Raw genomic sequence first — 26704 nt, forward strand, 5'->3', positions numbered from 1 at the left:
ACCAAGGACCCCTGAGCCACACCTCAGCCTAGGAATGGGGACAGGGAGGGCGCTGTGAGCACCTGCATGAAGGCCTCTCTGCAGAGGACCCAGATGCAGAAGGGGCAGAGTGCGCTCCCTGCACAAGCCAGGCCCCAGAGTCAGCCTCGGGGCAGCGCTCTCTAGGGTGTGGCCAGTGAAGCAAGGGCTCAGCAAAGTGGAGCAGCCTCTCACACCCAGAGGACGGACGGGGGCCCTCAGGACTGGAGGGGTGTCCCAGGCTTGTGGGAGTTGGGGCTGGTGCCAGGGATGGCTCCCACCTCTCTGCCAGCCCCGCTGGGCTCGACAACCGGGGCACGAGCCACCTTCCATCCCTCGACTTTGGGACAGAGGCCTGAGAGAAGGGGGGGGGAAACTGAGGAACCGTGGGGGGTGCAGGGCAGCTCCCCGAGCCCGCAGGCCCACAGTCAGCCTTGGCCCAGCTGCCAGCCTCAGGGCACCCAGCCACCGGAGACCCCAGAGCTCCACAGTTCCAGGATGTCTCCTTTGACAGCCTGGAAACTCCAGGGCGTCTGGCCAGGGGCCAAAGCCCGCAGGCGGAAGCTGTGGGCTGTGGCTGTGGCCAGCCCACTGGGAGGGGGAGTGTCTGCCCCAGGAGCGAGCTTACTCCAGCTGAGCCACAAGCCGGGAAGGCGAGGCACCGTCGCCACGGGCCGCCCCTCGCGCCCTCGCTCAGTGGGTACCTTCCTGCGGCCAGATGTTGGCCGGGCACGCCGTCGCCTTGCTCTGCCTGACCTGGGGCGCCTACCAGAGCCTGGCCATCCCCAGGGTCACGGAATGCGGCCTTTCCTGTCCCCAGGTGAGCCTGCCCCTCCTGGACTCTCCTCTGAGCCACCCTGCTTCCGCCCGGCTGGCCACTGGCCTGGCCCACCTACACACGCGACTCAGAGTGAGCAGCAAGGAGCTCGGGGCCCGGGGCGGTGGGTGGTCAGAGGCCCGCGGCTCCCCAAGGTGGCGGCCCAACCCGCGGCGCCAGTCAGGGAAGTGTTTGCCGGGAGCACGTGGGGCACCGAGGCCCCGTGAGTGTCCTTTCCTGGGGAGCCGTGCGGGGGCAGCCCGAGGCCCCTCCTATGTTCACAGGGCCGGTTCATCATCCGGGGTGCGGGCTGGGGCGGTGTACAGGCTTGTGTGGACGCCCAGCTAAGGAAATGCCGTGGGCACCGAGCTCGTTCTGGGCGGGCAGGTGCCGCGGGGCAAGGATGTGGCTCGGAACGTGGTGTCCCGGGACTTTCACTGTCCTGCGGCGCCCTAGCCAGCAGCACCTGTCCTCGGAGGTCCCCCAGCTCAAGACTAGGGAGGCTAGCTGCTGCAATGGGCTGGGGAGCTCCAGGCATAGGCCCTCCGCTAGGTGGGGGTCAGCGGGGACCGGGGGAGACACAGGGCAAGCAGGCTCAGGGAGCAGTGGCAGCTGGCGAGAGAGCTCAGGGGACACTGGGGCACACAGTCAGTGTGCAAGGCACGCTCCCCAGGGCATGGAGCGTGTCCAGCAGAGGGTCAGGGAGGGACAGGGCAGGCTCAGGGGGCCAGGGGTCAGGCAGAGCCTCAGAGCAGGACTCAGGTCCTGGTGCAGGGACCCATGGTGGGTCCTCCTGGCTCCTGGTGGGACCGGTGGGTGCAGAGGGAACAGCTGGGCTGAAGTAGGGGTGGGGCCTGGACCCGCCCCACGTGGATGGTGAAAGGGTGGGCTGCTTCGGGGGCACTGTGAAGTGGAGCTGCGGGACTGGGTCCCAGACCTCAGGGAAGGAAGAAGCCAGGATGAATCTTAAGACAGGCTGTAGCACCTGGGCCCAGGCCCCAGGCGTTCTCTGGGCTCAGGGGGCAAGTTTTCAGGGAGGAAACTCCGTGAAATACGGGAATTTTGAAATATGGGGTTTGAGAAGCTCGCCGGACTCTGGAGAACTGGTGTTGGGACAGCGGGGTGTGGGGGTGGAGTCAGGGTGAGGCCACAGGGGTGTGACGGGCCCCCCTCAGTGGGATGGGCCCGGACGGTGGGGGAGGGGCTGTGTGGGGGGGAGAGGCCAGGGGAGGCCCCCACCCCGCCACGGCCCTCCCCCCACGGAGAGGGCCTGGCCCGGCCACCGCCTTGGCACCCAGCTGGGGCAGCAGCGGGATCAAGGGAGGTGGGTGCGGGGTGGGGAGAGCAGGGACAGAGCCTGAAAGGCCCGGGGAGGGGCCTGGGGAGGGGCCAGGAGAGGGGGTCCGGGGCAGGGGCCTAGGGGAGGGGGCCGCTGGAAGAGGGGCTGGGGGAGGGCCTGGGGGGGCCCGGGGGAGGAGTCAGGAAGCCCAGGGTGGGGGGCTGCTTCGGGCGCCTCTGGAGACCCCCCCACCTGCACGGAGACCCCCGCAGCACTCTGGGCCTTGACAGCCTTCAGGCAGGGCGGGGACAGGAACAGCTGAGCACAGGGTGCCTGGGGGTGGGGGGCAGTCAGGGCCCCTCCCAAAGCACCTAGGACCTTGTCCTCCCCACCTGATGGGGTGGCAGGGTGAGGACCAGGCCCGCTGGGCCCCTCCCTACAGACCCCGCCCTTGCCGACCCACCTGGGAAGCCCCAAGAAGCCCAACAGCGGAAACCCCCGAGGGTGGGGGGCAGGGCGGGACAGCCGCTTCTCTGTCCCCGCCCCCCCAACAAAGGGCGCAGACCGGCCCTTCCCGTGTCCACCACCCCCAGCTCCCCCGGGCCCCACCTTCCACCGCGCGCTCTGACCTTGACCTTTGGCCCTGCTGGTCCCTGGGCAGGGAGAGGGGTTCTGGGCACCCAAGGTCCAAGCACCAGACCGCACCCACCCCCACCAGTAACCGGGGGCAGCGGCTCTGTGGTCCTCAGGTGCCCCAGGGCTAGCACACAGGTGGGAGTCAACCTCTCCACTCCCTGGAGCCCCCACCAGCTTGGGAGGGGGTGGACTCAGGCCACAGGATGCAGAATGCCGCTGGTTCCAGGCCTCGGGGCTGTGGGAGGAATGAGGTAGCCGGTAGAGGCTGTGGCCCAGGCCCGCTGCCCCCCTGCCTTGCTGGGCCTGCCCTGTGCTGCCCGCTGGCCCCTGGGCCTGCTGGACTGGCCGTCTCACCCTCTGCCCATCTGCTTGGTCAGGTTCTGGGCGGAGCACCCAGGCGGGTGCAGCCCCTTTGCCCAGCTGAGCCCCCCTGCAGCCCCTGGTCACCTTCCTCAGCCCGAGGACCACGGGCAGGCCCCTGGAGTCACCTCAGTGGGGTTCGTGCAGCTGGGGGCTGAAGGCCAAAGGCCTTATCGTCTCAGGGGGATATCGTGATCAGAAGACCGAGTGGATGAGGGGTGATGGTTAAAAGGCTGGGGCAGACAAGGCGCCTGGGCGGGGAGAGGGGACCCAGAGTCTGGGGCTCAGCCAAGAGTGACCCGGTTACCCAGATATTAACATCCCGGGGTCACTGGGAGAAGCTCGATGCCATGCTTGCAGCTTTTCTATAAACCTAAGATTACTCCAAAATGAAGACTATTTAGGAAGGGGTGTAGCGCTGGAGATGGACCCCCAAGAGTGCCTGCCCCCCAGACCCAGGGAAGAGGAGCAGACCCCCACCCCCACCCATGCCAGCAAAGAGCCCCCAACTGTTGGAGCGCCCTGCCCGTGAGGGGGCCCACACCTTCCCGAGCCTCTTCATCTCCCACCCTGACCCGAGGCGTCACTGCCTGGCGTGAGCCGGGTCCTTGCTGCCTGCTGTCTCCCCGCGCCCGGCCCCACGCCGCCAGCTCCGGGCGGTCCTGCGGTGCCTGGAGTGCCACGTGTGTTGGGGTGGGCCTGAAGGTCTAAGGGCACAGGTCGCCAGGGTGCGGCTCCGGGGGTGACACGAGGCGGCCTGCCGACCTCACTCCCTCTCGATGTTTTGTCCGCAGGGCTTCGCCTGCAAGAGCCTCGTGAGCCGTGGTGAGTACATCTCAGGAGGAGGATGCGCGGCCTTTCCGGTCTCCGCTGACACCCCCTCCAGCCTCACTGGGCAGAGTGCCCTCCCATCCCTGCCGCCGCCTGGGGCAGGAGGGCACAGCCCCCCTCCACGCCCAGCTGCAGGCTTGCTGGACGCGGGAGTCGCGGGTTCCTGTGCTATTGAAATTTGTTGCTTTGCAAAGTGGCCACGTGTCTCCACCTCACCAGCAGTCCATGGAAACTTCCACTTTCTCATCACATGCCCCATTTTTGCCTACCCTAATACAATATCCTATTTTAAAAATAGCTTCATTGTCTTTGCAGACATTTTATATTTTATTTTAAAAGGGGCATAAGGGATGTAGTGGAGGAGGGCGTGGCAACCCACTCCAGTGTTCTTGCCTGGAGAATCCCAGGGACGGGGGAGCCTGGTGGGCTGCCGTCTATGGGGTCGCACAGAGTCAGACATGACTGGAGCGACTTAGCAGCAGCAGCAGCAGCATGTTAGGAAGACATAGTTCTAGACATCTTTGTAGGCAAATAAACTGTTTCTGGATAAACAGATGACAAAGATTTTATAAAAGTGAAATTACTTTATTCCATTTAAAATCAGTATTTTATTTACTTTGACTTTAATAGGAAAAACCAAAGAAATGGCTAAACTTTAATGCAATGTTTCTTCACCTCGAGAGGGGCTACTTCTCGAGGACCCCCAAGGTGAAGGTGTGAGATGAGACAGGGCGCCGCGTGCCCGCCCCCCACCCCCTCCCCAGGCAGTCCCGTCTCTGGCGCGTCTGACCGCAGTCAGTGCTCGTGGAGTGGAGCTTGGAGCGGCATCGGGTCACAGCCTGTGCCTGGACCCTCCCCGCGGGTGAGGAGCCTGAGGCGCCCCCGCCAGGGTTACAGCCGAGGGGCCTGCGGGCTTCTCTCCCGCCCGGGCCGGGCCCTTTCCTGGACCCCTGTGAGCCCCGTGAGCTTCCTAACCTCGGGGGCGGCTGTTCCGTAACCTCGGGAGCGTTTCCACGCCCGCCTGAGCGCGGGCCTCTTCCCTGATGACGTCGCCTCTGCGTGCATCGCCCGCTTCCTCCGTTTCTGTCTCCGTGGCTTTTGCTGTGAGCGTTCCAAGCCAGCTGCGTCTCCTGATTTGCGCGTCTTCACTGTACTTATTTGCCCCGAAATGAGGTGTCTGGCTCCCTGACTCCCCGCACCCCGTCTCCTCTGAGCCCGCTGCGCTGTGGCCGCAGGGCTGGGCCGCGTGTCCCTGCCGCCGCGTCCCTCGTGGTGGGCCTTCCCTCCGGCTCTTTTTCCTTCCCTCCCTCTCCCTCCTCCCCTCTGTGCTGTGTTCATGTTTTCTACATTCCGTCGTCTGTGACGTGGGCAGCTGCCTCTGGACCCCCAGATTACTCAGGCCTCCTTCTCACTCACTGACCCCACATCCATGGTGTTGCCCCCGCGGACCAGCTGTGTGCAAGGACCAGATGTCTGGAGGGCCCCAGGCATGCTGGGGGGATGGGGAACTCGGCCAGGCAGGTCCTGGGGGTGGTGGGGGTGCGGGGATGGGCCTTCGGCTTCTAGGGGACCTGGGGGCCTTCACGGTCTCTCTCCCTCCCCCTCCCTTCCCTCGTACCCCAGTGGGAGCCGTGAAAATGCAGGACCCCACCCGGCCTCCTCTTCAGATGGGGGTGCAGAGGGGGCTCGCCATGGATTCCCAGGCTTTGTCACCCCCAGCAGGGCTTCCGGGGGCGGGGTCACCAGGCAGGGGCACAGCTTGTGTCTGAGAGATGCTCCGGCCTGGCCCACGTGCTCGGTCGGCTGCGGGGCAGTTCTCTGGCTCGACGACCTCTGTGGGTTCTGGCAGGTATTGGGGGTACTTTGTGAGGCTGTGGAGGGACCCGCACACACTCCCATCTCCATTTGTGTGTCTCTAACAACACTGAGACCTGCGTGGGCTCCTCGCGGGGCGACGACAGTCAGCCCGCGTCACAGACAGCTCTTCCCACTGCTCCTCCTCCTCGGCCTCGGGCTGAGAGCCACACGCTTCAGTTTCGACGCAATAATATTCACACACCTCCCCTTTCAGGATTTCGTGAATCGGAGGGGATCTTTTAAGAAGTCTTCCCCGTTCTGGTCATAGAGACTTCCTCCCTGTACTTCCTGTGTTTCTATATTAAAGTTTTGTTTCTCAGACTCAGGTCTTTGATTCATCTGGCTCTTGTCTCTGTGTGCTGTGAGGCAAGAGCCCAACTGTGCTCTTCTCTGCCTGGAAATCCCGCAGTGGCCACACCAAGTGCCGGACGCCTCTACCCCCTACCCTGCCCGTCTTCAGATTTCCACGCTGTGTGGGCGGTTCCCCGATGGCCTCTACTCCTGAGTGAGGCCACCCTGAGTCCTGGGGGCCCCTCCCTACACACCCCATCCTGTGGACCTGCACACTGAGCCCATGGATGAATAGATTTAAGCTAGTTGCTGACTTCTGGTGGGGTGGCCCTTCTGCTTCATTTCTCTCCTAAATTGCCCTGGGAGATGGCAGTGTCGTTGAGGTGGCCCTGAATCCAGATGCAGGAGCAAGGAGGGCATAAAACAGAAGCGGGATCCATGCTCCAGACCCCAGAGACGGGCCCCAGGGCCCCAGGTGGGAAGAGCAACAGAAGACAGAGGGGAGTCTGGACCCAGCAGGCAGTGAGTGCCACTGGTGAGCACCCAGCTCCTGCTCAGGGACCCCCTGGGAGGCGGCCCTGCACAGAGAAGCTCCAAGAGGCTCGAAGACAGCAGCGGCAAGAGCAACTGCAGATGGATGAGGCCGAGGGGAAGGAAGAGCTAGGAAGTTCAGTTCAGTTCAGTTCAGTCGCTCAGTCGTGTCCAACTCTGCGACCCCATGAATCGCAGCATGCCAGGCCTACCTGTCCATCACCAACTCACAGAGTTCACTCAGACGCACATCCATTAAGTCAGTAATGCCATCCAGCCATCTCATCCTCTGTCGTCCCCTTCTCCTCCTGCCCCCAATCCCTCCCAGCATCAGAGTCTTTTCCAATGAGTCAACTCTTCGCATGAGGTGGCCAAAGTACTGGAGTTTCAGCTTTAGCATCATTGTTTCCAAAGAAATCCCAGGGCTGATCTCCTTCAGAAAGGACTGGTTGGATCTCCTTGCAGTCCAAGGGATTCTCAAGAGTCTTCTCCAACACCACAGTTCAAAAGCATCAATTCTTTGGCACTCAGCCTTCTTCACAGTCCAACTCTCACATCCATACATGACCACTGGAAAAACCATAGCCTTGACTAGACTAATAGAGTTTTGCCAAGAAAATGCACTGGTCATAGCAAACACCCTCTTCCAACAACACAAGAGAAGACTCTACACATGGACATCACCAGATGGTCAACACCGAAATCAGATTGATTATATTCTTTGCAGCCAAAGATGGAGAAGCTCTATACAGTCAACAAAAACAAGACCAGGAGCTGACTGTGGCTCAGATCATGAACTCCTTATTGCCAAATTCAGACTTAAATTGAAGAAAGTAGGGAAAACCACTAGACCATTCAGGTATGACCTAAATCAAATCCCTTATGATTATACGGTGGAATTGAGAAATAGATTTAAGGGACTAGATCTTATAGATAGAGTGCCTGATGAACTATGGACTGAGGTTCCTGACATTGTACAGGAGACAGGGATCAAGACCATCCCTATGGAAAACAAATGCAAAAAAGCAAAATGGCTGTCTGAGGAGGCCTTACAAATAGCTGTGAAAAGAAGAGAAGCAAAAAGCAAAGGAGAAAAGGAAAGATATACCCATTTGAATGCAGAGTTCCAAAGAATAGCAAGAAGAGATAAGAAAGCCTTCCTCAGCGATCAATGCAAAGAAATAGAGGAAAACAACAGAATGGGAAAGACTAGAGATCTCTTCAAGAAAATTAGAGATACCAAGGGAACATTTCATGCAAAGATGGGCTCGATAAAGGACAGAAATGGTATGGACCTAACAGAAGCAGAAGATACTAAGAAGAGGTGGCAAGAATACACAGAAGAACTGTACAAAAAAGATCTTCACGTCCCAGATAACCACGATGGTGTGATCCCTCACCTAGAGCCAGGAAACCGGACCACAAAGCACGTCCACCCAGCAGCGACAACAGGCGGCGCTGTGCGCAGCGAGGAAAGCAGAACCCAGGCTGTGGCGGAAAGCTCAGAAATCTCCACTCACGAGACGGCGGCCAAGGCGGGCCGAGGGCACAAGCCCCAGGCGAGTCATGATAATAAAAAGAGAATGAGGGGCAGAATAAGGTCCCGACAGGCAAAGGCAGTGCGCCAGAACACCCCGAAAACCCACAACCGTAGCTTTTCATTTCAAGGTGGTTTAAAATAGCCAGTTCAGTTGAGTAGCTCAGTCCCATTCAGACTCTGCCACCCCATGGACTACAGCACGGCAGGCCTCCCTGTCCATCACCGACTCCCGGACCTCACTCAAACTCATGTGCATCGAGTCCATGACGCCATCCAAGCATCTCATCCTCTGTCGTCCCCTTCTCCTCCTGCCTTCAATCTTTCCCAGCATCAGGGTCTTTTCAAATGAGTCAGCTCTTCACATCAAGTGGCCAAAGTATTGGAGCTTCAGCCTCAGCATCAGTCCTTCCAGTGAATATTCAGGACTGATTGATCTCCTTTAGGATGGACTGGTTGGATCTCCTTGCTTTCCAAGGGACTCTCAAGAGTCTTCTCCAACACCACAGTTCAAAAGCATCAATTCTTCAGGGCTCAGTCTTCTTTTTGGTCCAACTCTCACATCCATACATGACTACCGGAAAAACCATAGCTTTGACTAGACAGACCTTTGTTGACAAATTAGTCTCTGCTTTTTAATATTCTGTCTAGGTTAATCAGAGCTTTTCCTCAAAGGACCGTCTTATAATTTCATGGCTGCAGTCACCATCTGCAGTGATATTGGACCCCAGGAAAATAAAGTATGTCACTATTTCCATTGTTTCCCCATATATTTGCCATGAAATGATGGGACCAGATGCCATGACCCCTTCGGTTTTTGAATGTTGACTTTTAAGCCAGCTTTTTCACTTTCACTTTCATCAAGAGGCTCTTTAGTTCTTCGATTTCTGTCATAAGGATGGTGTCATCTGCATATCTGAGGTTGTTATTTTTCCCGGCAACCTTGATTCCATCTTGTGCTTCCTCCAGCCCTGCATTTCACATGATGTACTCTGCATATAAGTTAAATAAGCAGGGCAATAATATACAGCCTTGACGTACTCCTTTTCCAATTTGGAACCAGTCCATTGCTCCATGTCCGGTTCTAACCATTGCTTCTTGACCTGCATACAGGTTTCAAAGGAGGCAGGTGAGGTGGTCTGGTATTCCCATCTCTCGAAGAATTTGCCACAGACTGTTGTCATCCACACAGTCAAAGGCTTTAGCATAGTCAATAAAGCAGAAGTAGATGTTTTTCTGGAATTCTCTTGCTTTTTGTATGATCCAACAAGTATTGGCAATTTAATCTCTGATTCCTTTGCCTTTTCTAAATCCAGCTTGAACACTGGGAAGCTCTCAGTTCATGTATTGTTGAAACCTGGCTTGGAAAATTTTGAGCATTACTTTGCTAGTGTGTGAGATGAGTGCAATTGTGCAGTAGTCTGAACATTCTTTGGCATTGCCTTTCTTTGGGATTGGAATGAGAACTGACCTTTTCCAGTCCTGTGATCACTGCTGAGTTTTCCAATTTTGCTGGCAGTTTAACAGCATCATCTTCTAGGATTTGAAATAGCTCAGCTGGAACTCCATCACCTCCACTAGCTTTGTTCGTAGTGATGCTTCCTAAGGCCCACTTGACTTCACATTCCAGGATGTCTGGCTCTAGGTGAGTGATCACACCATCATGGTTATCTGGGTCATGAAGATCTTTTTTGTACAGTTCTTCTGTATATTCTTGACACTTCTTAATACCTTCTGCTTCTGTTAGGTCCATACCATTTCTGTCCTTTATTGAGCCCATCTTGGCATGAAATGTTAGAAGACTCAAGAAAGTTGATAAAGATGTTAAAGAACAATAGGAACAAAAATTAGGAAATTTCAGAAATGAGGTGACGACACTCGGGCCTAAAAATGAAGGAAAACTCACTGCAGAGTGAAGACTATGTGAGAAGTAGTGAACAGACCCAATATTAAATGCCTGGAGAAAAATAGAAAGTGAAAAGAGGATTTTTTAAAAAATCAAAAAGAAGTGTCGTATTGTGTTTGCGTAGACTCCAGGAGTTGGTGATGGACAGGGAGGCCTGGCGTGCTGCGGCCCATGGGGTCACAAAGAGTCAGACACGACTGAGCGACTGAACTGAACTGAACTGTTAGTACAGGGAACTATATTTAATATTCTGTGATAAACCATAATGAAAAAGAATGCTTTTTTAAAAAATAATGTACCTATATATATAACTGCATCACTTTGCTATACAGCAAAGATTAACACAACATTGTAGATCAACTGTATTTCAATTAAAACGAGAATACAAGGGGCTTCCGTGATGGCGCAGTGGACAAGAATCTAATGCAGGGTTCAACCCCTCGTCAGGGAAGATCCCACGTGCCTCAGAGCAACTAAGCCCACGCACCACAGCTGCTGAGCCGGCACTCTAGATCCCGGGAAGCGCAGCGCCTGAGCCGGCATGCTGCAACTGCTAAGCCCGCGTGCCCTGGAGCCCGTGCTCCACAACCAGAGAAGCCAGAGCAACGAGCAGCCCACACGCCGCAGCAAAGAGGAAGACCCACTCACCGCACCGAGAGGAAAGTCCGCACACAGTCACGAGGACTCCACGCAACCAAAAATAAGTAAAGAAATAAAAATGTTTAGAAAAGAATACAGGTAAGGTTTGAAAAGAAAAAAAAAATCAAAAGAGATGAAATGACGTGTCAATAATAGAAGATGCTACAGATAGGCAAAGCAAGTCCAGAACACGGGTGCTGTGAGACCCTGGAGAGAACCGAGCCGCAGATCAGACACGCAGAAGTGCAGCTCAAGGAAAACAAACAGCCCTAACACGAGGCGTGAACTGGAGAGGAACAGCGCGAAAACTCACTCACGCAAAACGGCTGGGTGTTAAAGAGAAAGTGAAAAATCTTTGGGCATCTAAGCACAAAGAACTTAGCAATTCAAAATGGAAAGGAAAGTACATCAGATTTTTCAAAGAGCTACATTTTACCCCAGAAGAGAATGGACAGCACGTCCATAGCGCGTCGTTTGATGACCATAGACACAGTTCTGTGTTATAATCGCGAAACTTGCTAAGAGGCCAGATCTTAATTAATCCAACCACAAAAAAAGAAACAATGATTACGTGACGATATGGCTGCTTTTGCTACAACAGCAATGATGACAACAGATAAATGCAGCAGCCCCGCGTGCCGTGCTCCCTAGGTGTACACCATGCTGTGCATTGAGTGCATCTCCATGAGCGCACGCCGCGCTCCCTAGGTGTACACCAGGCCGTACCTCCAGTGCATCTCCATGAGCGCACGCCACGCTCCCTAGGTGTACACCAGGCCGTACCTCCAGTGCATCTCCATGAGTGCACGCCGCGCTCCCTAGGTGTACACCATGCTGTGCATCCAGTGCATCTCCATGAGAGGACGCTGGCCTTCAGGCGTGAAGGCACGAACAGGCTGAGACTCACGGGCTCTTGTCCCAAGGGCCCTCCTAGGGAAGGAGCATCCGACCCCGAGACCCCGGGAGGGTTCGGATGGGAAACGGGGTAAGGATTTAACGCAGGGCTGTTTGCAATGCTGAGAACACGAGTGGAAGGGGAGATGGTACAGTATTCACAGCCGAGCACCCTGACTATGGAGACAGGGACCGGCCGTGAACACCAGGAGAGACCGAGACAAGTCTATGCAGAGACAGGTTTCCGCTCTTTCCAGCCCGCCCAGCGGTGAGTGCTGCGACCCAGACACAGTGTCAGGAACACAGCAAATGGCAGGACACAGTTTCACGGTGTTCTCCCTGGTGTTCTTGAGAGTCGAGCGGAAGAAAGGAGATGCTGAGGTCCTGTGCAGAAAGTGCGGTGAAAGCTCGGCTCTGAGTTGGAAAGCAGCAGGACTGCCCGAGGCACCGCTCTAAACCCACGGTGGCCCTGTGGAGGCTCCTGGACCCATCTGTGGCGTGTCTCTCTTCCGGCCCTCCCTCTGGGCGCTCTGTCTCCCCAGCGAGGCTGTTTATCTCTCACGTGTCTGCTCCAGGGAGTTCCCTGGCCGTCCAGCAGTCAGGGCTCTGTCTTTCCCTGCTGGGGGCCGGGGTTTATCCCTGGGAGAGAACCTAAGATGCCACAAGTCATGCAGTGTGGCCAAGAAAAAAAAAAGTCTGCTCCATGCCCCTGAGAAATGGCTCTTGGTCATCCCCTGGCCGAGGATTCAGGCATCTCCCCGCAGACCGGGTTCCCGTTGTTTCTGAGTGGGACCGGAGTGACCTGTGACTCTCGGGACCATTTCTCAGACGTGAACTGAAGTTCCTTGGATTTGCCTGGGTGCAGACCAGCGCTGGGAGCGGCCCCCAGGCCTGCGGAGGCTGCAGGTTCTCCAGGAAGCTCCGAGTCCCTGCCCTCCCGCTGGGCCCAGGGTTGGAGGAGGCAGCAGGTTTCTCCTGACCCCGTCAATAAGATGGGGCCGCCCTGGGCCTCCTGGTCCGGCCGAACCTCAGCATCCCCCACCCCCGCTTCCTCGGGTTTTGTGCTGAGGACCCTGGTGCCCCTATCAGCTCTCACGGGTTTTCGGAAGTTTTTTCACATATATATGTAAGTTGTCTATGCCTATGTTTCCCCCATGTATGTGTTTACAGGTATGTTTTACGTGTTTTACACGTATGTTTTCACGTGTATGATTTTACACATGAGTTTTTAACATGTATTTTTTCCCTCCAGCACTGTTAGCTGTTCTCAGTAGAACCGGTCCAGACAGCACGGGCTCCTGTGGGATGCACAAGGAAACCCCCGACGGGTTTTCAGATGCACAGGAGCCCTTCTCTCTCCTCCTGCCCTGCCAACGCACAGTTACATTCACCTCCATGTTTTACCAGTTCCTGTGTTCATGGTTCCCTTTATAACCCACTTCTTCCTTCTGAGTTCATATTTCTCCTTTTTAAGATACAGCCGAGCTGTTAGGCCTTTTCTTAGAATGCCTCTGGTTTACTGTGATGGCTTTAAACCTTCACATGAGATCATATGTATTTACTTCTCCTTAATCTTTACGAAGAATTTGGGGTTCACAGTGCCTTCCACACAGTCACAGTGGGGCGGCTCTGCACAGCCGTGGGATCTTAGCTCCTAAACTGAGCACTGAATCCACGCCCAGGCAGGGCAAGCGCCGCGTCCTAACCGCCCAACCAGCAGGGAAGTCCGTCACATCACTTTCTTCTCTACACCGTCTGTGTTGTGAGCTTAGCTGGGGACAAGAGCCTGTTCTTACTTTTATACAAGCAACTTCTTGGCACCCATGGTCGCCATGCTCGTCTATGGCTCCACCCTTTTTTCCGTCTGACTCTGATCCTTTTCTTGGTTGGCTGCAATAGGTCCTTGTATTTCTCCAGAAAAGGTCAAAAGATGCTGCCTTCTCGTTTTCTGCACAGAGGAGGACGTTTCCACACGCATGAGGGACAGCCTAGATGAGAGAGGGCTCTGAAGCTCCAGGCTCAGAGGACGCGCCTCTCAGCAAGGAAACGCCAGGCCTGGGGACACAGCTCTCCTCACCCCCACCCCCACCCTGCCAGACTAACCCCCCCACTCCTGGGCTTGACCAAGGGCCCCTGGAGCCAGACCGGGGCTCGGCCGCCTCCTGCAGGCAGCCTCTGCTCCGATTCCAGCCACAGCCCTTGGGAACTGTCCCCCCAGGAAGCTCTGAATCGCCCATCTGACCCCACACCTCGGGTTCATCAGCCCCAAGGCAACAGCGGGCCAGGTGTGCAGTGGGGGCCAGGGCGGGGCAGGGGACCATTCCCAGCTCTGACCAGCGGGGAGGATTTTACCCCCGTTTAGAACTGCCAGCACACGCGGATAGGAAAAGGCAGACCAACTACTCGCTTACTTTGGCCACCTGACCTGAAGAGCCAACTCACTGGAAAAGACTCTGATGCTGGGAAAGATCGAGGGCAGGAGGAGAAGGGGATGACAGGATGAGATGATTAGCTAGCATCACCGACTCGATGGACATGAGTTTGAGCAAACTCAGGAAGACAGTGAAGGACAGGGAAGCCTGGCGTGCCGCAGTCCATGGGGTTGCAAAGAGTTGGACACAATTTAGTGACTGAGCAACAACAGCTACTCGCTGGCTTTATTATTTTTTAAACCTCCATCATCTGAGGTGGTGGAATCCTGCAGCCCCGTCCCCTCCACGTGGAGGACAGGCAGAAGTGTTGTTGGTTTCCTTGTTGCTGAATTTGGAAAGTTCTTACAGGTTCTGAACACACGTTCCTTAACAGGTGCACGATTCGCAAATATTTCCCCCCAATCTCTGACTTGTCTTTTCACTCTTTACTGGGGTCTTTCAAAGAGCAGAAGTTTGAAAGCTTGATGAAATCCAACTTACCCATTTTTTCTCTTATGGGTCACAATTTCAGTATTGTGTCTAAGAAAATTTTGCCTTACCTAAGGTCATAGATGCCATTCATGGCAAATAGATGGGGAGACAGTGGAAATAGTGGCTGACTTTATTTTTCTGGGCTCCAAAATCACTGTGGATGGTGATTGCAGCCATGAAATTAAAAGACGCTTGCTCCTTGGAAGGAAAGTTATGACCAACCTAGACAGCATGTCAAAAAGCAGAGATGTTACTTTGCCAACAAAGGTCCGTCTAGTCAAGGCTATGGTTTTTCCAGTGGTCATGTATGGATGTGAGAGTTGGACTGTGAAGAAAGCTGAGCACCAAAGAATTGATGCTTTTGAACTGTGGTGTTGGAGAAGACTCTTGAGAGTCCCTTGGACTGCAAGGAGATCCAACCAGTCCATCCTAAAGGAGATCAGTCCTGGCTGTTCATTGGAAGGACTGATGCTGAAGCTGAAACTCCAATACTTTGGCCACCTGATGCGAAGAAGTGACTCATTTGAAAAGACCCTGATGCTGGGAAAGATTGAAGGCAGGAGGAGAAGGGGACGACAGAGGATGAGATGGCTAGATGGCATCACTGACTCGATGGACGTGAGTCTGAGTGAACTCTGGGAGTTGGTGATGGACAGGGAGGCCTGGTGTGCTGCAGTTCGTGGGGTTGCAAAGAGTCAGACACGACTGAGCGACTGAACTGAAGGTCATAGAAATTTTTAAAAATAGGTTTCTTTTTGAAAGTTTGGTAGTTTAGGTTTTACATTGAGTCTGACAGTCCATTTGGGATAAAGTTTACATTCTGTGAGAGCTGTGGTCTAGAGCCCATTGTTTTCCAGTGGACACAGAGCTGAACACCATTTGCTGGAAGCACCGTGCATTCCCCGCTGGACTCGCAGCATGCTTGCCGAGAGTCAGGCACGCAGGCCTGGGCGGGGGTGGGATGCTAGGCTGGTGGGTTTTGTCTCTCAGTCCTGGGGAGTCTTTCCCTATCATCATCTCACTCGCATGGCTCCCCAGAAGTCTGCCGCTCCCCTGCCTTGGTTCCGCGGTGCCTCATGTGTCTCTTCCTCTGGTAGCTTTACAGTTTTCTCTTTACTCTGGCTTTGAACAAACTGACTGTGGTGTGCTTGTAATTCATGTTTCTTATCTTTCATCGGGCTTCTTGGACTTGTGAGTGTATAGTTCTCATCAAGCTTGAAAATTTTCTATTCTTTTTTAAGATGTTCTTCATTCCCTCATTCCTTCCAGGACTCTAACTACACATACATTAGATCACCTGAAGTTGTCCTGCAGCTCCCCAAAGCGCTGTTGTTCTATTTCCTCACCTTCACCACCACCTCCACCATCATTACGTCATCACCCCACTACCATCACCATTCCTCTCCACCTACTTTTGCATGTTTTCTATTGCTATGTCAAGTTCTCCAATATCTTTTTTTCCAATGGCTAATCTGTTATTAATGTAGCTAATGTATTTTTCATCTCAGACATTGTAGTTTTCATCCTTGTAAGTTGGAGTTTTTTTGAAAAAAAAAAAAATCTTTCATGTCTACAATTAACTTTTTGAGCGTGTAAAACACAGTTATAATAACTGCTTTAATATTCTTGTCTACTAATTCTAACACCTGTGTCAGTTTTAGTTCGTTGATTTTTTTTCCTCATTCAGGTTATGTTTTGCATAACTTGTAATTTTTTATTATATGGTAGACTGTGATTCACAGATGGCTCAGTGGTAAAGGATCCACCTGCCAATGCAGGAGATACAATGCCGGGGTCCAGCCCCAGCTGATCCAGGGTATTCGAAGGAGAGACGGCGTAGGCGAGGGTCAGGGAACAACTGCTTAATTAAACGTTAATTAAGGATACAAAGAGTAATAGAATGAGGATAGCTCAGTAGGAAAATTCAGTGGAGAAAAGAGGCTGAGTAGCTTGGTTTACGCGGGGGACCAATAAAACTTCAAGACAAGAAGCTTGCACCACTTACGTAGGCCGCAGGCGTCCTTCCGTTCTCCCGAAGGAGAGGAGACACTGAGGCCTCCCCGGTCGGATCTTAGAAGCCCAGGCATAATTAGCAAGCATGGTGGGTTCCGCGCTCCAGATGGAGACTCAACCAGAGTGAGAGAGAGAGAGAGACATGGGGAGACCAGTCTTTTGAGGAACTGATCCCAATTCTTTATTTTCCATGGTCTACTTTTATACACTGAGATGTTATGCAAAAGTCACGCGGGGTCAGCAGTCCTGACTTTTATCAAAGTCAGGTGCTTCATACAAATGTATACAGAGGTCTTAGGGGTGTTACATCATCTTCTGGCCAGGGGGCCTGCTGACAATTTATGACCCTCTCCTTGTGACAGCGGTCAGTCAACCAGGACACATATTTCTCCAGGGGTGATTATTCTTAAAACAGACGCCACCCAAATAAAGTTACATTCCTATAGGGTGAGGGTGTAGTGGGTTTTAGTTAAGGAAAGAATTTACTTAGCCTAAGGTCTAACATGATTAATATCAAAGGTTAATGCTTATTTCTTCTATGTATTTATTAATGTGTGTAAGGGCAGGGGATATGGAGACTTAGCAACAAACATTGGCTCAACAAATGAAAAACCCTTCACCAATACGATTTCTAATCAGCCCATTATACTTATACTAATAATTTTCTAACTTTTCTAAAGAACCTGTTTTTAGAAGGTTTAAAGCATCTCATGCCTCTCATGGTTGGGAGGCTGTGAGCAATTACATGTGGCCGGACAAGCCTGTCAGGCAGGCTAGAGAACCTTCAGAGGAGTTTGTAGGTTAAAACACTCTTGTCACGCCCAGGAGTTTTTATTAACTGGAGCTCTAAGTTAACTCCTTCTCCGAAAGAGGTGGTGGGGGACAGCCCCCCGTAAAGCCAGAGGTGTAGGTGAGAGCACAAAGTAGTAAAGTAGGCAGGCTCTGGTTATGGGGGTAGATGCTCGAGGATTTCCAGGGGGACTCCTGAGGCTCGATCCCACCTTTGCGTATGTCGAGCCTCCTTCCTCATGACCTTTGCCATGGGCGGAGTGTCTCACTCTGGCCCCCAACAATACAAGAGACATGGGTTCAGTCCCTTGGGCAGGAAGATCCCCTGGAGGAGGAAATGGCACCCCACTCCAGTGTTCTTGCCTGGAGTCCATAGGATTGCACAGAAGCGGATCCTGTGTGACTGAGCACACGCGCGCACTGGACATACACCTTTGTCGTCACAAATATCCTTGAGTATTTTCTGGAATACAGTCAACTTACTTGTAAACAGGTTAATCCTTCTGGGGTCTTTATTTCAAGATCTGTTAGACGAGATCAGAGCAGTGCTCCACCCATGGCTAGTTATTTCTCTCATGGAAACAAGACTCTTGCGTCCACTGTACCAGGGTCCCGTGAGGCCCTGGCTCTGTGGTCTGGCTGGGAGCAGGGACAGCCCAGACCCACGGGCCGACAAGACTCTGTCCCCAGAGCCCCTCCGGCTTCTTCTCTTCCTGCAGCTCCTCAGTCCATGCGGGCATCCCGCTCTGCCAAACACTTACCCCGCTCTGTGCATCGCGGTCCTCCCGTGCTCGTCCTGCAAACTGGCCACCTCCGGCCATTTGCCTCTGGCCAGATCTGCCCCACTTCTTCTCTTGGGGAGGCACCAGGCGCCCTGAATGCCATTACCCCATCCCCGCCACCTCGCAACACTCTCAGGACAGCGGGCATGGCTGTGGGCTTCACCATCCTACGCTTCCTTACACCCAGTGTCTTGAGACCGCACTTCATCTGCTGTCCAGGCTGAGCTCCGTGACTCCACCTTGACCTCCATCTTGACCTCAGCGGGGTCCACAGCTCTGGTTTCTTTCCCAGGAACATTTCAGACCTCACAGTTTCTGCTGCCTCTTTGAGTCACATCTGATCGGGTCAGGTTGGGGCTCCGCTGAGCGACGGGCCAGCTCTTCTGTCTGGGTCTCAGCAGCGGCACCTCGGCCCCCTTCTCCAAGGTCTGGGAGCCCAGCCACCATGGCCATGGGGACCCTCACTCCGGCTCTTCGTGCCGCGAGGGGAGACGGCCTTGGGTGTGCCCTCTGCCCTTCCCCCACCCTCGTGCATTCAACCGGTCACCCTGGTGCCTGTGTCCCCCTCCTCCTGAAGCGCAGGAAGGGCCTTGGCACCTTCGTCCTTTGCTTCCCCTTGACCATCAACCTGAGGGCGGGTCTTCCTGCCATGCTGCCTGGGGTGTGCCTGCGGCCTGGGCACTGCTGAGCACACACACCGTCTGACACATCACCTGGCCGGAACGTCAGGCCCTGAGTGCCAGAGGGAACCTAGGCTGCCAGCTCCATGGGGTGCAGGGCTCTCTGGGGCATGGTGGAGCCCGTGGAACTAACCCCATTGACCTTGAAGCATCTGCCTGAAGATCGGGCAGAGCCAAGACCGAAAATACCGCTCAGCCCTGGAGCCTGAAAGCGAGATCCCAGCTGCCTGCACGGCGCTCCGTCTGGCCCCGGCTTCCAGGGCCCTGAGCAAGGCCGTTGGGGCCAAGCCATGTATGCCAGTGCTGCCGCCTGCCCACGGACAGGGCTTCAGGTGGCAGTGACCTCGGGCTCAGGCCCGGGTGCCCCCTGCAGACCTGTGCTGCTGCCCATCCTTGGAACCCATGGGGCCAGCCGGCACGCCTGGAGGAGGGCCCTCCTCTGCCCCTTTGCTGGCCAGGCGGGGGCCCCACTCCTGGGCCCAGCAGACAGCTCTGCATATGGCTCAGGTGGGCCCACCACTCGTCCAGGGCTTGGCTCTCTGACGGCACTGGGGCAAGTAGGGAGGATCCCCCCACCTCCAATTCTGTGCAGCCCCAGAGCCCCTCCCCACCCGGCCACCCGCAGGGTATAGCCCAGGCACCAGCAACCCTGGCACTTAGCCTCCCTCTCCCCCAACAGGAAATATTTTCAACAGCTTCTGCCAGCAGCCCCCCGCGTCCATGCCCAGGTCCGTCCTGGGGGCCCTGACGCTCTCCACCGCCATGAAGTGCTCCCCACTCGACGGCTGCTCCCTGCTCCTGCGTGTCAATGCCTCCCTCATGCTCCATGGTGACTGTGACGGGGTCACTCCTGGGTCATGGCGGGGGGGCTCAGGGCTCAGGAAACCACACCCGCAGAGGCCCTGCTGGGCCCAACACTTCCCTTTCTCTCCATGACAACCTGACGGCAGACTGGGGTGGGGCAGAGAGACCCTGCTCACTGCCTTCACAGGGGACAGCATGGTCTGACAGCCCGTGGGCCCTCTCTCCACAGAGAGCCTGCAGGGCCTGGAGGTCTGCTCCACGAGCCTGGACACCCAGGAGACGCAGTGCCAGACTGTGCAGGTCCCCAGGGCCTCCCGCCGGCAGGCAGGGCAGCAGGTGAGGCCAGTGTCTGACCTGGACCCGCCGGTCCAGCCCCAAGCCTGTGCCCGGCAGCACAGCTGTCCCCTGGCCGGTTCTCGCCGCCCTCCCCGCTCCACAGCCCATCCTGGCCCATGGCCGAGGCGCCCCTCCTCCCCTACCCCAGACTCTGGGTTCCAGCTGTGCGAGGTGGAGCTGGCCTGGCCGGGGTGGGGGGGGTCGACACCCAGGTCCACAGCTCACCCTGTCTCTGCCCAGCTCCAGGTGCGCTTTGACTGCTTCGAGGTGGGCGTGGCCCAGACCCTCTACGTCACCCTGAGGACTGTCCCCCACTTCTGTGGGGTCCAGCTGGGCCAGCAATACCACACGGAAGGTAGGGACCAGGGAACTGGCGTGGGCACTGCCCTCCAGCCTCCTGGAGGGAGCGGTGACTGCCCTGGGGCAGAAGTCACCCAGGCAGCGGGTAGGCCATGCGGGACAGGTCCCAGCAAGTGCATTTGCTTAATTCTGGGTTGCTGTCTCCCTGGAGGGGTGGGCTTCTGGAAACCACACCCGCAGAGGCCCTGCTAGGCCCAACACTTCCCTTGTCATTCGCAGACTGCAGAGAGGAGGACGTGGGGAAGAATGTGCCTGACTGCTTCGGTGAGGTCCCTCCCCAGGTGGGATCCCGGCCCCGTTGCCCTTGGGAAGACCCTTGGGTGGTGGTGGGCACCCACAGGCCTCCTACCGGGCTCTTCTGCCCTCCTCACGTGGGAACTCACGATGGGTCCTCAGGCAGGCAACTTCCAAGATGCCTGGGTCTGGCAGGAGTCACCACATGTAGGTTGTCAGGACAGCTAGAGCCCTGTGCCTGGTGACCTCTGGCCACAGCGTGACCCCTCCTGCCCTCCTACAGCTGAGAAGCTCTCCTACTGGGTGGACCGCAGCCGCAAGGTCATTCTAGTACAGGTGCCAGAGTCGGGGGGCCCTGACTACTATGTGCGGCTCTGTCTGAAGCGGTTCATCTGCGAGGACGCGGGCGCCCCAGTGCGGGTGAGCCCCAGCCCCGCCCACCCCTGTCCTCCCCTGCCGCCCCGCCCACAGCTCCAGCCCCGCCCCCTGTCCTCCCCTGCCACCCCGCCCACAGCCCAGGCCCCGCCCACCAGCTGCCCCCCCTGCTGTCCAGCCCACAGCCCTGGCCCCGCCCACCAGGCTCCGCCCTCCCTCTGTCCTCCTCTGCCGCCCCGCCCACAACCCCGCCCTGCCCAGCAGGCCCCGCCCTCCCTCTGTCCTCCCCTGCCGCCCCGCCCACGCTCCTTCCCTCCCATGCAGGTAATAGGGAACAGGGTCTCCCGGAGGGTCTCGCTACCCTACAACCAAGAGTTGTCGTGCCTGTGCCTTGAGGTCAGTAAGGGTGCGGCCTTGACACCCGAGAGTGGACAAGAGGATGGGCCGACTCTGTGCTGATCCCAGCCCGTTCCGCAGGTCTGGTCGGCAACCCCTGATGCGGTGCGAATCCAGACCTGCCCTTTCAAAAACGGTGAGTGCCCTGCGGTGCCCGGGAGAGCGAGGAGGGAGGGGTGGGAGATGGTGAGTCAGGGGTCCCCAAGGGTGGGGGCTCCTGGTCCGGCGCGCAGGGCTGACACAAGGGGGGCTGAGAGTAGCGGGGAGGCCCAGCCTCAGCGCCTGAGACGGCTTCAGGCAGTAGGTAGTCAGCGCTGTGTTCTGGGCAAGCCCTCCAGGTAGTGGAAGCTCTGCGTGGATGCAAGCGTCCATGTCAGCCAGCACACAAGCACACGCGGGCGCCATGGCCTGGCCACCTGGGAGACCTCGGGGGGTCCTCCCCGAGGATAAGGGGTGCTCATCGACGGGGCACACAAGCGAACTGGCTGGGGCCTAGGCCCAGAGCCACGGGAGAAGACACCTGCCCGGGACCCAGCCTGCCCGTCACTGAGCAGGTGCTGGGTCCGGTGGTCTGTCAGCAGCTGGGACAGTGTCCCTCTGACTCCAGCCCTGGGGGAGGGTCCCTGCAGACACGGAGAGCCTCTGGGACGCCATCCACTACCACCCGGGGAGCCAGGCGCTGAGCTGGGAACCCGCCTGCCCCATGAGAGGCCGTGTGAGTCTGTGCTGGCAGCCAGGGCCAGAGGCCCACTGCCTCGAGCTGAAGCACTCAGGCCGGCCGGCCCGCGGCAGGGTGAGTGTCCCCCAGGCAGGGATGGGGGCGGGGATGGACAGCCAGGGCCCTGACGTGAGCTCCCCCCAGGTGCAGTACCCGCTCGTGGACACACAGCCCCAGCTCTGCCTGAAGGTGAGTGGTCCAGACCACAACCTGCCTCGTGCCCTCCCGGGGCTTGCAGAGGGATCTGAGGAGCCAGACAAGGGACCCACGGCATTGGGGCAGGGGACCCACAGCCAAAGGTCTCCCTCTGCCTTGCCCAGCCCCAGGGTCCAGCCACCTAGCAGCCCCTCTAACCCCTCCTGAGCCAACAGTGGGGGGCGGGGGTTTGTAACCAGTCTCAGAGGGCCGTGAAGGAGGCCCGCCTGTCGCTGGGCACACAGCCACACCCTGTCCCTCGGCCTCCCGGCAGTTCTCCACGAGGCTGGGTTTCCAAGTGAGGTGCCCTTTCAAGCAGCCGCGGTTCCCAGGTGAGCCCTCCGGGGGACAGGGCCTCGAGGGGAAGGGGGCCTCCAAGGGGCGGGGCCCTCTGAGGGGCGGGGCCCCAACAAGGGGCGGGGCCCTCCAGGGGGCAGGAGGGAGGCTGGTCAGGGGCCCTTGCAGTGTGACCATAGCAAAGACTGTCAGCAGTGGGTGGGTGCTGGGCCTCACCCCTGCCCCCCACAGCCTGGAAGATGGCCGTCCAGCCCGCACCCGCTCCCGGCCGCCTCCGGGTGGCCTTCTTCTCGTCCGGCCCCGCCCGGTTCCAGGTGCGCCTGTGTCACCAGGGGAAGACGTGGCCCCCCGCCTGCCGTCGACTGCTCCAGGCCACCCCCGTCCCTGCGGCCTCTGTGAGCCAGGTGGGGGCGGGCACCGTCCTGACGACCTGGGGGTGGGGCTGACCCCCGACTCTCCTGCAGTCAGAGCTAGTCCCCACAAGGGCGGAGGGTGGCGAGCACCACAGTGACCTGGAAGAGCCTGGTCTGCGCCCCCACGGCCTGTGACCGACCCCTCCCGCACCAGGGTGACTCCGCAGAGGACCCTGCAGTGGCCTTTGTGGACATTCCTGGGGACGAGGCCTGTGCACCCAGCACCTGCATCCAGGTAGGTGTACCGGCCTGCCCAGCCTCCGCCCACCTCCCAGGAGCTGCCCAGGGCCCTGGGCTGCTCTGGGGGTCCCTTCAGCCCCACAGCCTCTCCAGATGGTGCTTCTGGGGAATGAGGGGGCATGCAGGGTGGGCTATAGGCTGTGCTGACCTGCTCTCTACCCTGCCCCCGCCCGCAGGGCAGGAGGACCGATGTCCAGTTCTCCGTTCCCCAGCAGCTCTGCAACCTCCGGTGTGGTGAGTGAACGGGCCAGGCCTCAGTGGGTACGGGGGCTGGGAGGACAGGCACTCAAGGGCTGCCAGGGGCCAAGGGCTGGACCCCAGACTGGACCCTAGCAGCCCCATCTCCCACTGTCAGGATGGCAGGGGCACACTGCACAGGAGGTGGAGGACAGAGGGGCCACCGCCTCAGTGCCAGGCCAGGCTTCTGAGCCTTGACTTGGGTAAGCAAGGCCCCTCCAGGGCCTCACACTGGGTCAGGGGTGTTGCATTCACCACCCTGGCCTGGGCTCTGGTTCCAACTGCCCAGGAACTCGAAGTCCCCGGCCCACCTGTCGCCCACCCAGGAGTCCCAGACTCCTGGACCTCAGACTTGGCAGGATGTAGAGGGAACCCTAAACCTATGGGGCCTTGGTGTGGCCCAGGGGGTGACTGCTGCCTGAGGCCCGGGGGTAGCGGGGCAGTGAGGACACAAGGGCAGTCGAGTGAGGAGCAAGCACACTCCCCTTCAAGTGCAAACCTTTCCCTGTGCTGAAAAGCAGAAAGACGGGTGTCTGGGCATCCAGGGCTCTCACCACCCCGTCCACTGATGGGCAACTGGGCGGGTCTCGAATGGTCTCTGAGTGCAGCAGAGTCTCAGCAATGCCAGGGTGCCCTGGTCCCGCCCACCTCCCCTGGCAAATGCTCCAGGGCCTACATCCGCTTCTCCCCTTACCCACCACCACACCCCCCACCTCCCCGCCCTAGCAGGTCGAAGGGGCAATGGTCACCCCTAAGAGCCTTGTGTCTGGACTGGGGCTCCAATATTTGCCAGTCAGATGGCATGGTGGGTGGCCTGGGGCCATGACTTGAGCCCCAATGCCACGCTGGGTGAGTCCCAGGGTCCTGTGAACGGTGGGAGCACCTGGGCCCAGCTGGAGTCGGGGAACCTGGGAGGATACTGCTCCTGGGGTCAGGGTAAACTCCCCCGAAGATGGACGTTTGCCTGCTGACCGGGCACTGGCTTGGCAGGACTGGGCAAGGGACCCTGAGAGGGTGGGGTCTCATCTCCCTCTCCTTCTTTCCACCTCATAGTCAGAGGTGGGCTGGGGGTATGTGAAAAGTGAACGTTAAAGTGTTGGTCGCTCGGTCGTGTCTGACTCCTTGCGACCCCATGGACTGCCACATGCCAGGCTCCTCTGTTCATGGGATTCTCCAGGCCAGGATACTGGAGTGGCTGGCATTCCCTTCTCCAGGGGATCTTCCTGACCCGGGGATCGAACCCAGGTCTCCTGCACTGCAGGTGGACTCTTTACCCTCTGAGCCACCAGATGCTTGGGGGAGGGGTGTCTATGCCCCCACACAAGGCTGCCTGAGCCAGCCCCCCATTCCTCTCTCCCCAGCTGCCACCCAGGAGACAGCAGCCTGAGGCCAAGTGTCTCACCAAGAAGACACGCGTGCCAGGTCCGACTGTGGGGATGCAACAAGGGGACAGCCCATGTCTGGACACCCCAGGCCTCTGTCACGAAGGCTAGGCCTCAGGGCATGCACTGGGGGTCCTCATCTGGCCCCAGACTAGGGGCCTGTGTACCTCTTGGGTCTCCAAAGGCCTGCAGTTACTCGGGCCTTTGGATGATGCCGGGACTTTGGGTCAGACGAAGGACCTCCAGCCCCTCCTGAACCCTGAGTGGGGCCAACAGAATGGCTCCATGGGCAGCTCCTTCCCCAGATGGTCCAGCCCCTGATGCGCCTGTCTCAGTCTGGTCCAGGCTCCCTCTGGACCACCTGGGGTCAGGGCCAGCATCCCTGGCCCTGAGCACGAGGTTCTCTGGAGTACAGGGTGTGACCCCACCCTTCCTGGAACTGACCAGGTCTGGGGGCCAGGTCACCCACACATGGGCTGGGGTCCACACCCTGGGTGCCCCCTGGGGCCCAGAATAGGCCTTCACCGGCCCCCACCCTTCAAAGACTCTGCTAAGAACCTGAACGCCCACCACCCGAGCACCCACCCTGCACCCTCGCCCCCAGAGCTGGACCACCTTCCACTCCCCAGGCCCCTAGCCAGGACAGTGCGGTGAGGGACGGCCACTCCGTTGGCCTCAGGGACCAGATGCCAGGACTAGCCATTCTCAGACGTTTCGCACCCCCTGAGGTCACCACGCGCCACCTGTGCCCAAGAGCCACAAGCCGCCCTTGGCCGGCCAGCGTCATTTCTGTGTCCCAGGCCAATGGTCGCCCAGCAGTCGGCCGGCTGGGCCTGCCCTCACGGGACCCTCCTGCCAGCTCACAAGGACCACGGGGCCGCCCCTGCTGGGCTGCTGTCTGGCGTCACTTTCATCTAGCGCGGGGCACACACGGGCACGCTGGGGCTGGCCCCGCCCCTGGGCCTACGTTGGGCTGCGTCTACGCATGTGCACCTACCTCCCCGCCCCTGGGCCTACGTTGGGCTGCGTCTGCGCATGCACACCTACCTCCAGGCCCGGCCTGGGCTGTGCCTCGTTAGCTGGACACAGGCCCCTGGACGTCTCGCCATCGCTCCCTTAGTGGGAGCTGTTGCCCCGAGCCGACGAGAGGGGTCAGTGGAGCCCACATGCCCCCTCGCTGAGAAACTCTTGTCTGCCTGGCTCGCCGCTTCCCTTGAGGACAGGGAAGGGGTCGGCAGGGCCAGGGAGCACTCGTGGAAACTGGGGGACCATGGGGCCGCGTGTCCCCCGTGAGGCAGGATGGAGGGGGGTCCAGTGACTGCAGCTGGACCCCCACCTGCGATTTGAGAGGGGCTGTCTCGCCCCCAGCCCCCGGTCCTGTCCCCCCACTTCGGCCAGGCCTGGCCCCCTGCGGGCTGTGCTCTGGGCTCACGCAAGTACTCCTGCGGTACTCTGGAGACCCCTGTCCGCCCCAAGTGCCTCCTCCCCATCAAGGCACAGAGGGAGGTGGGGACCAAGGTCCCCACGCCACAAGTTCCAGCTTCTCACGCCTGGCCCATCTGGGGGTCCCTGCCTGTGCACAGAGACTGCAGCCCTGATCCAGGGCCTCCCTCAGAAGGAATCCTTGACCTCCTGGAGGGGATGGGGGAGGTGGGTGCTGCGAACTGACCAGATGCAGGCTCCCCCACGACTTCACAGCAGCCCTGGGCATCCCACAGTGGGGAACCAGAAGCCCAGACAAGGGGAACAACTGCTCTCCTCTCCAGGACTAAGGACCTGCCTGGCCACAGGGCTGGGGTGGGGAGGGGTGCCCCAGGGTCCCAGCTGCCCCGCTGTCCAGTATGTGCTGCCCCCGCGTGGTGGTGGACACTCAGCGCAGGGCTCTGAGCTGGGCCTTCCATGCGCACCCGGAGCCCCATGGCTCAACAGGCCCACTGCTGTGGCCAGTGAGAGG

At 58.1% G+C, this 26704-nt stretch overlaps 1 protein-coding gene across 1 annotated transcript; it reads left to right on the forward strand.

Annotated features, from left to right (window-relative positions):
- Positions 1 to 736: 736 nt before the first annotated feature.
- On the forward strand, positions 737 to 25668 carry IL17REL (interleukin 17 receptor E like). The gene is made up of 18 exons (XM_055565990.1): positions 737 to 838; positions 3905 to 3932; positions 19443 to 19592; positions 19797 to 19903; positions 20144 to 20258; positions 20483 to 20527; positions 20781 to 20917; positions 21197 to 21268; positions 21350 to 21404; positions 21898 to 22061; positions 22131 to 22175; positions 22456 to 22513; positions 22710 to 22873; positions 23046 to 23126; positions 23308 to 23365; positions 25086 to 25197; positions 25263 to 25400; positions 25551 to 25668. Exons 1-18 carry the CDS (start codon positions 737 to 739, stop codon positions 25666 to 25668), a joined length of 1749 nt encoding a protein of 582 aa, XP_055421965.1.
- Positions 25669 to 26704: the final 1036 nt, after the last annotated feature.

This window comes from Bubalus kerabau, chromosome 1, assembly GCF_029407905.1.
Source record: "Bubalus kerabau isolate K-KA32 ecotype Philippines breed swamp buffalo chromosome 1, PCC_UOA_SB_1v2, whole genome shotgun sequence".
NCBI lineage: Eukaryota > Metazoa > Chordata > Mammalia > Artiodactyla > Bovidae > Bubalus > Bubalus kerabau.

Bases quoted from the DNA above. Each gene is read 5' to 3' on its own strand.
- IL17REL (XM_055565990.1), top strand. From the start codon at position 737: ATGTTGGCCGGGCACGCCGTCGCCTTGCTCTGCCTGACCTGGGGCGCC. The intron at 22,062-22,130 runs GTGAGTGTCCCC...AGCTCCCCCCAG, and splicing joins GCCGGCCGGCCCGCGGCAGG to GTGCAGTACCCGCTCGTGGA. The intron at 22,514-22,709 runs GTGAGCCCTCCG...TGCCCCCCACAG, and splicing joins CAAGCAGCCGCGGTTCCCAG to CCTGGAAGATGGCCGTCCAG.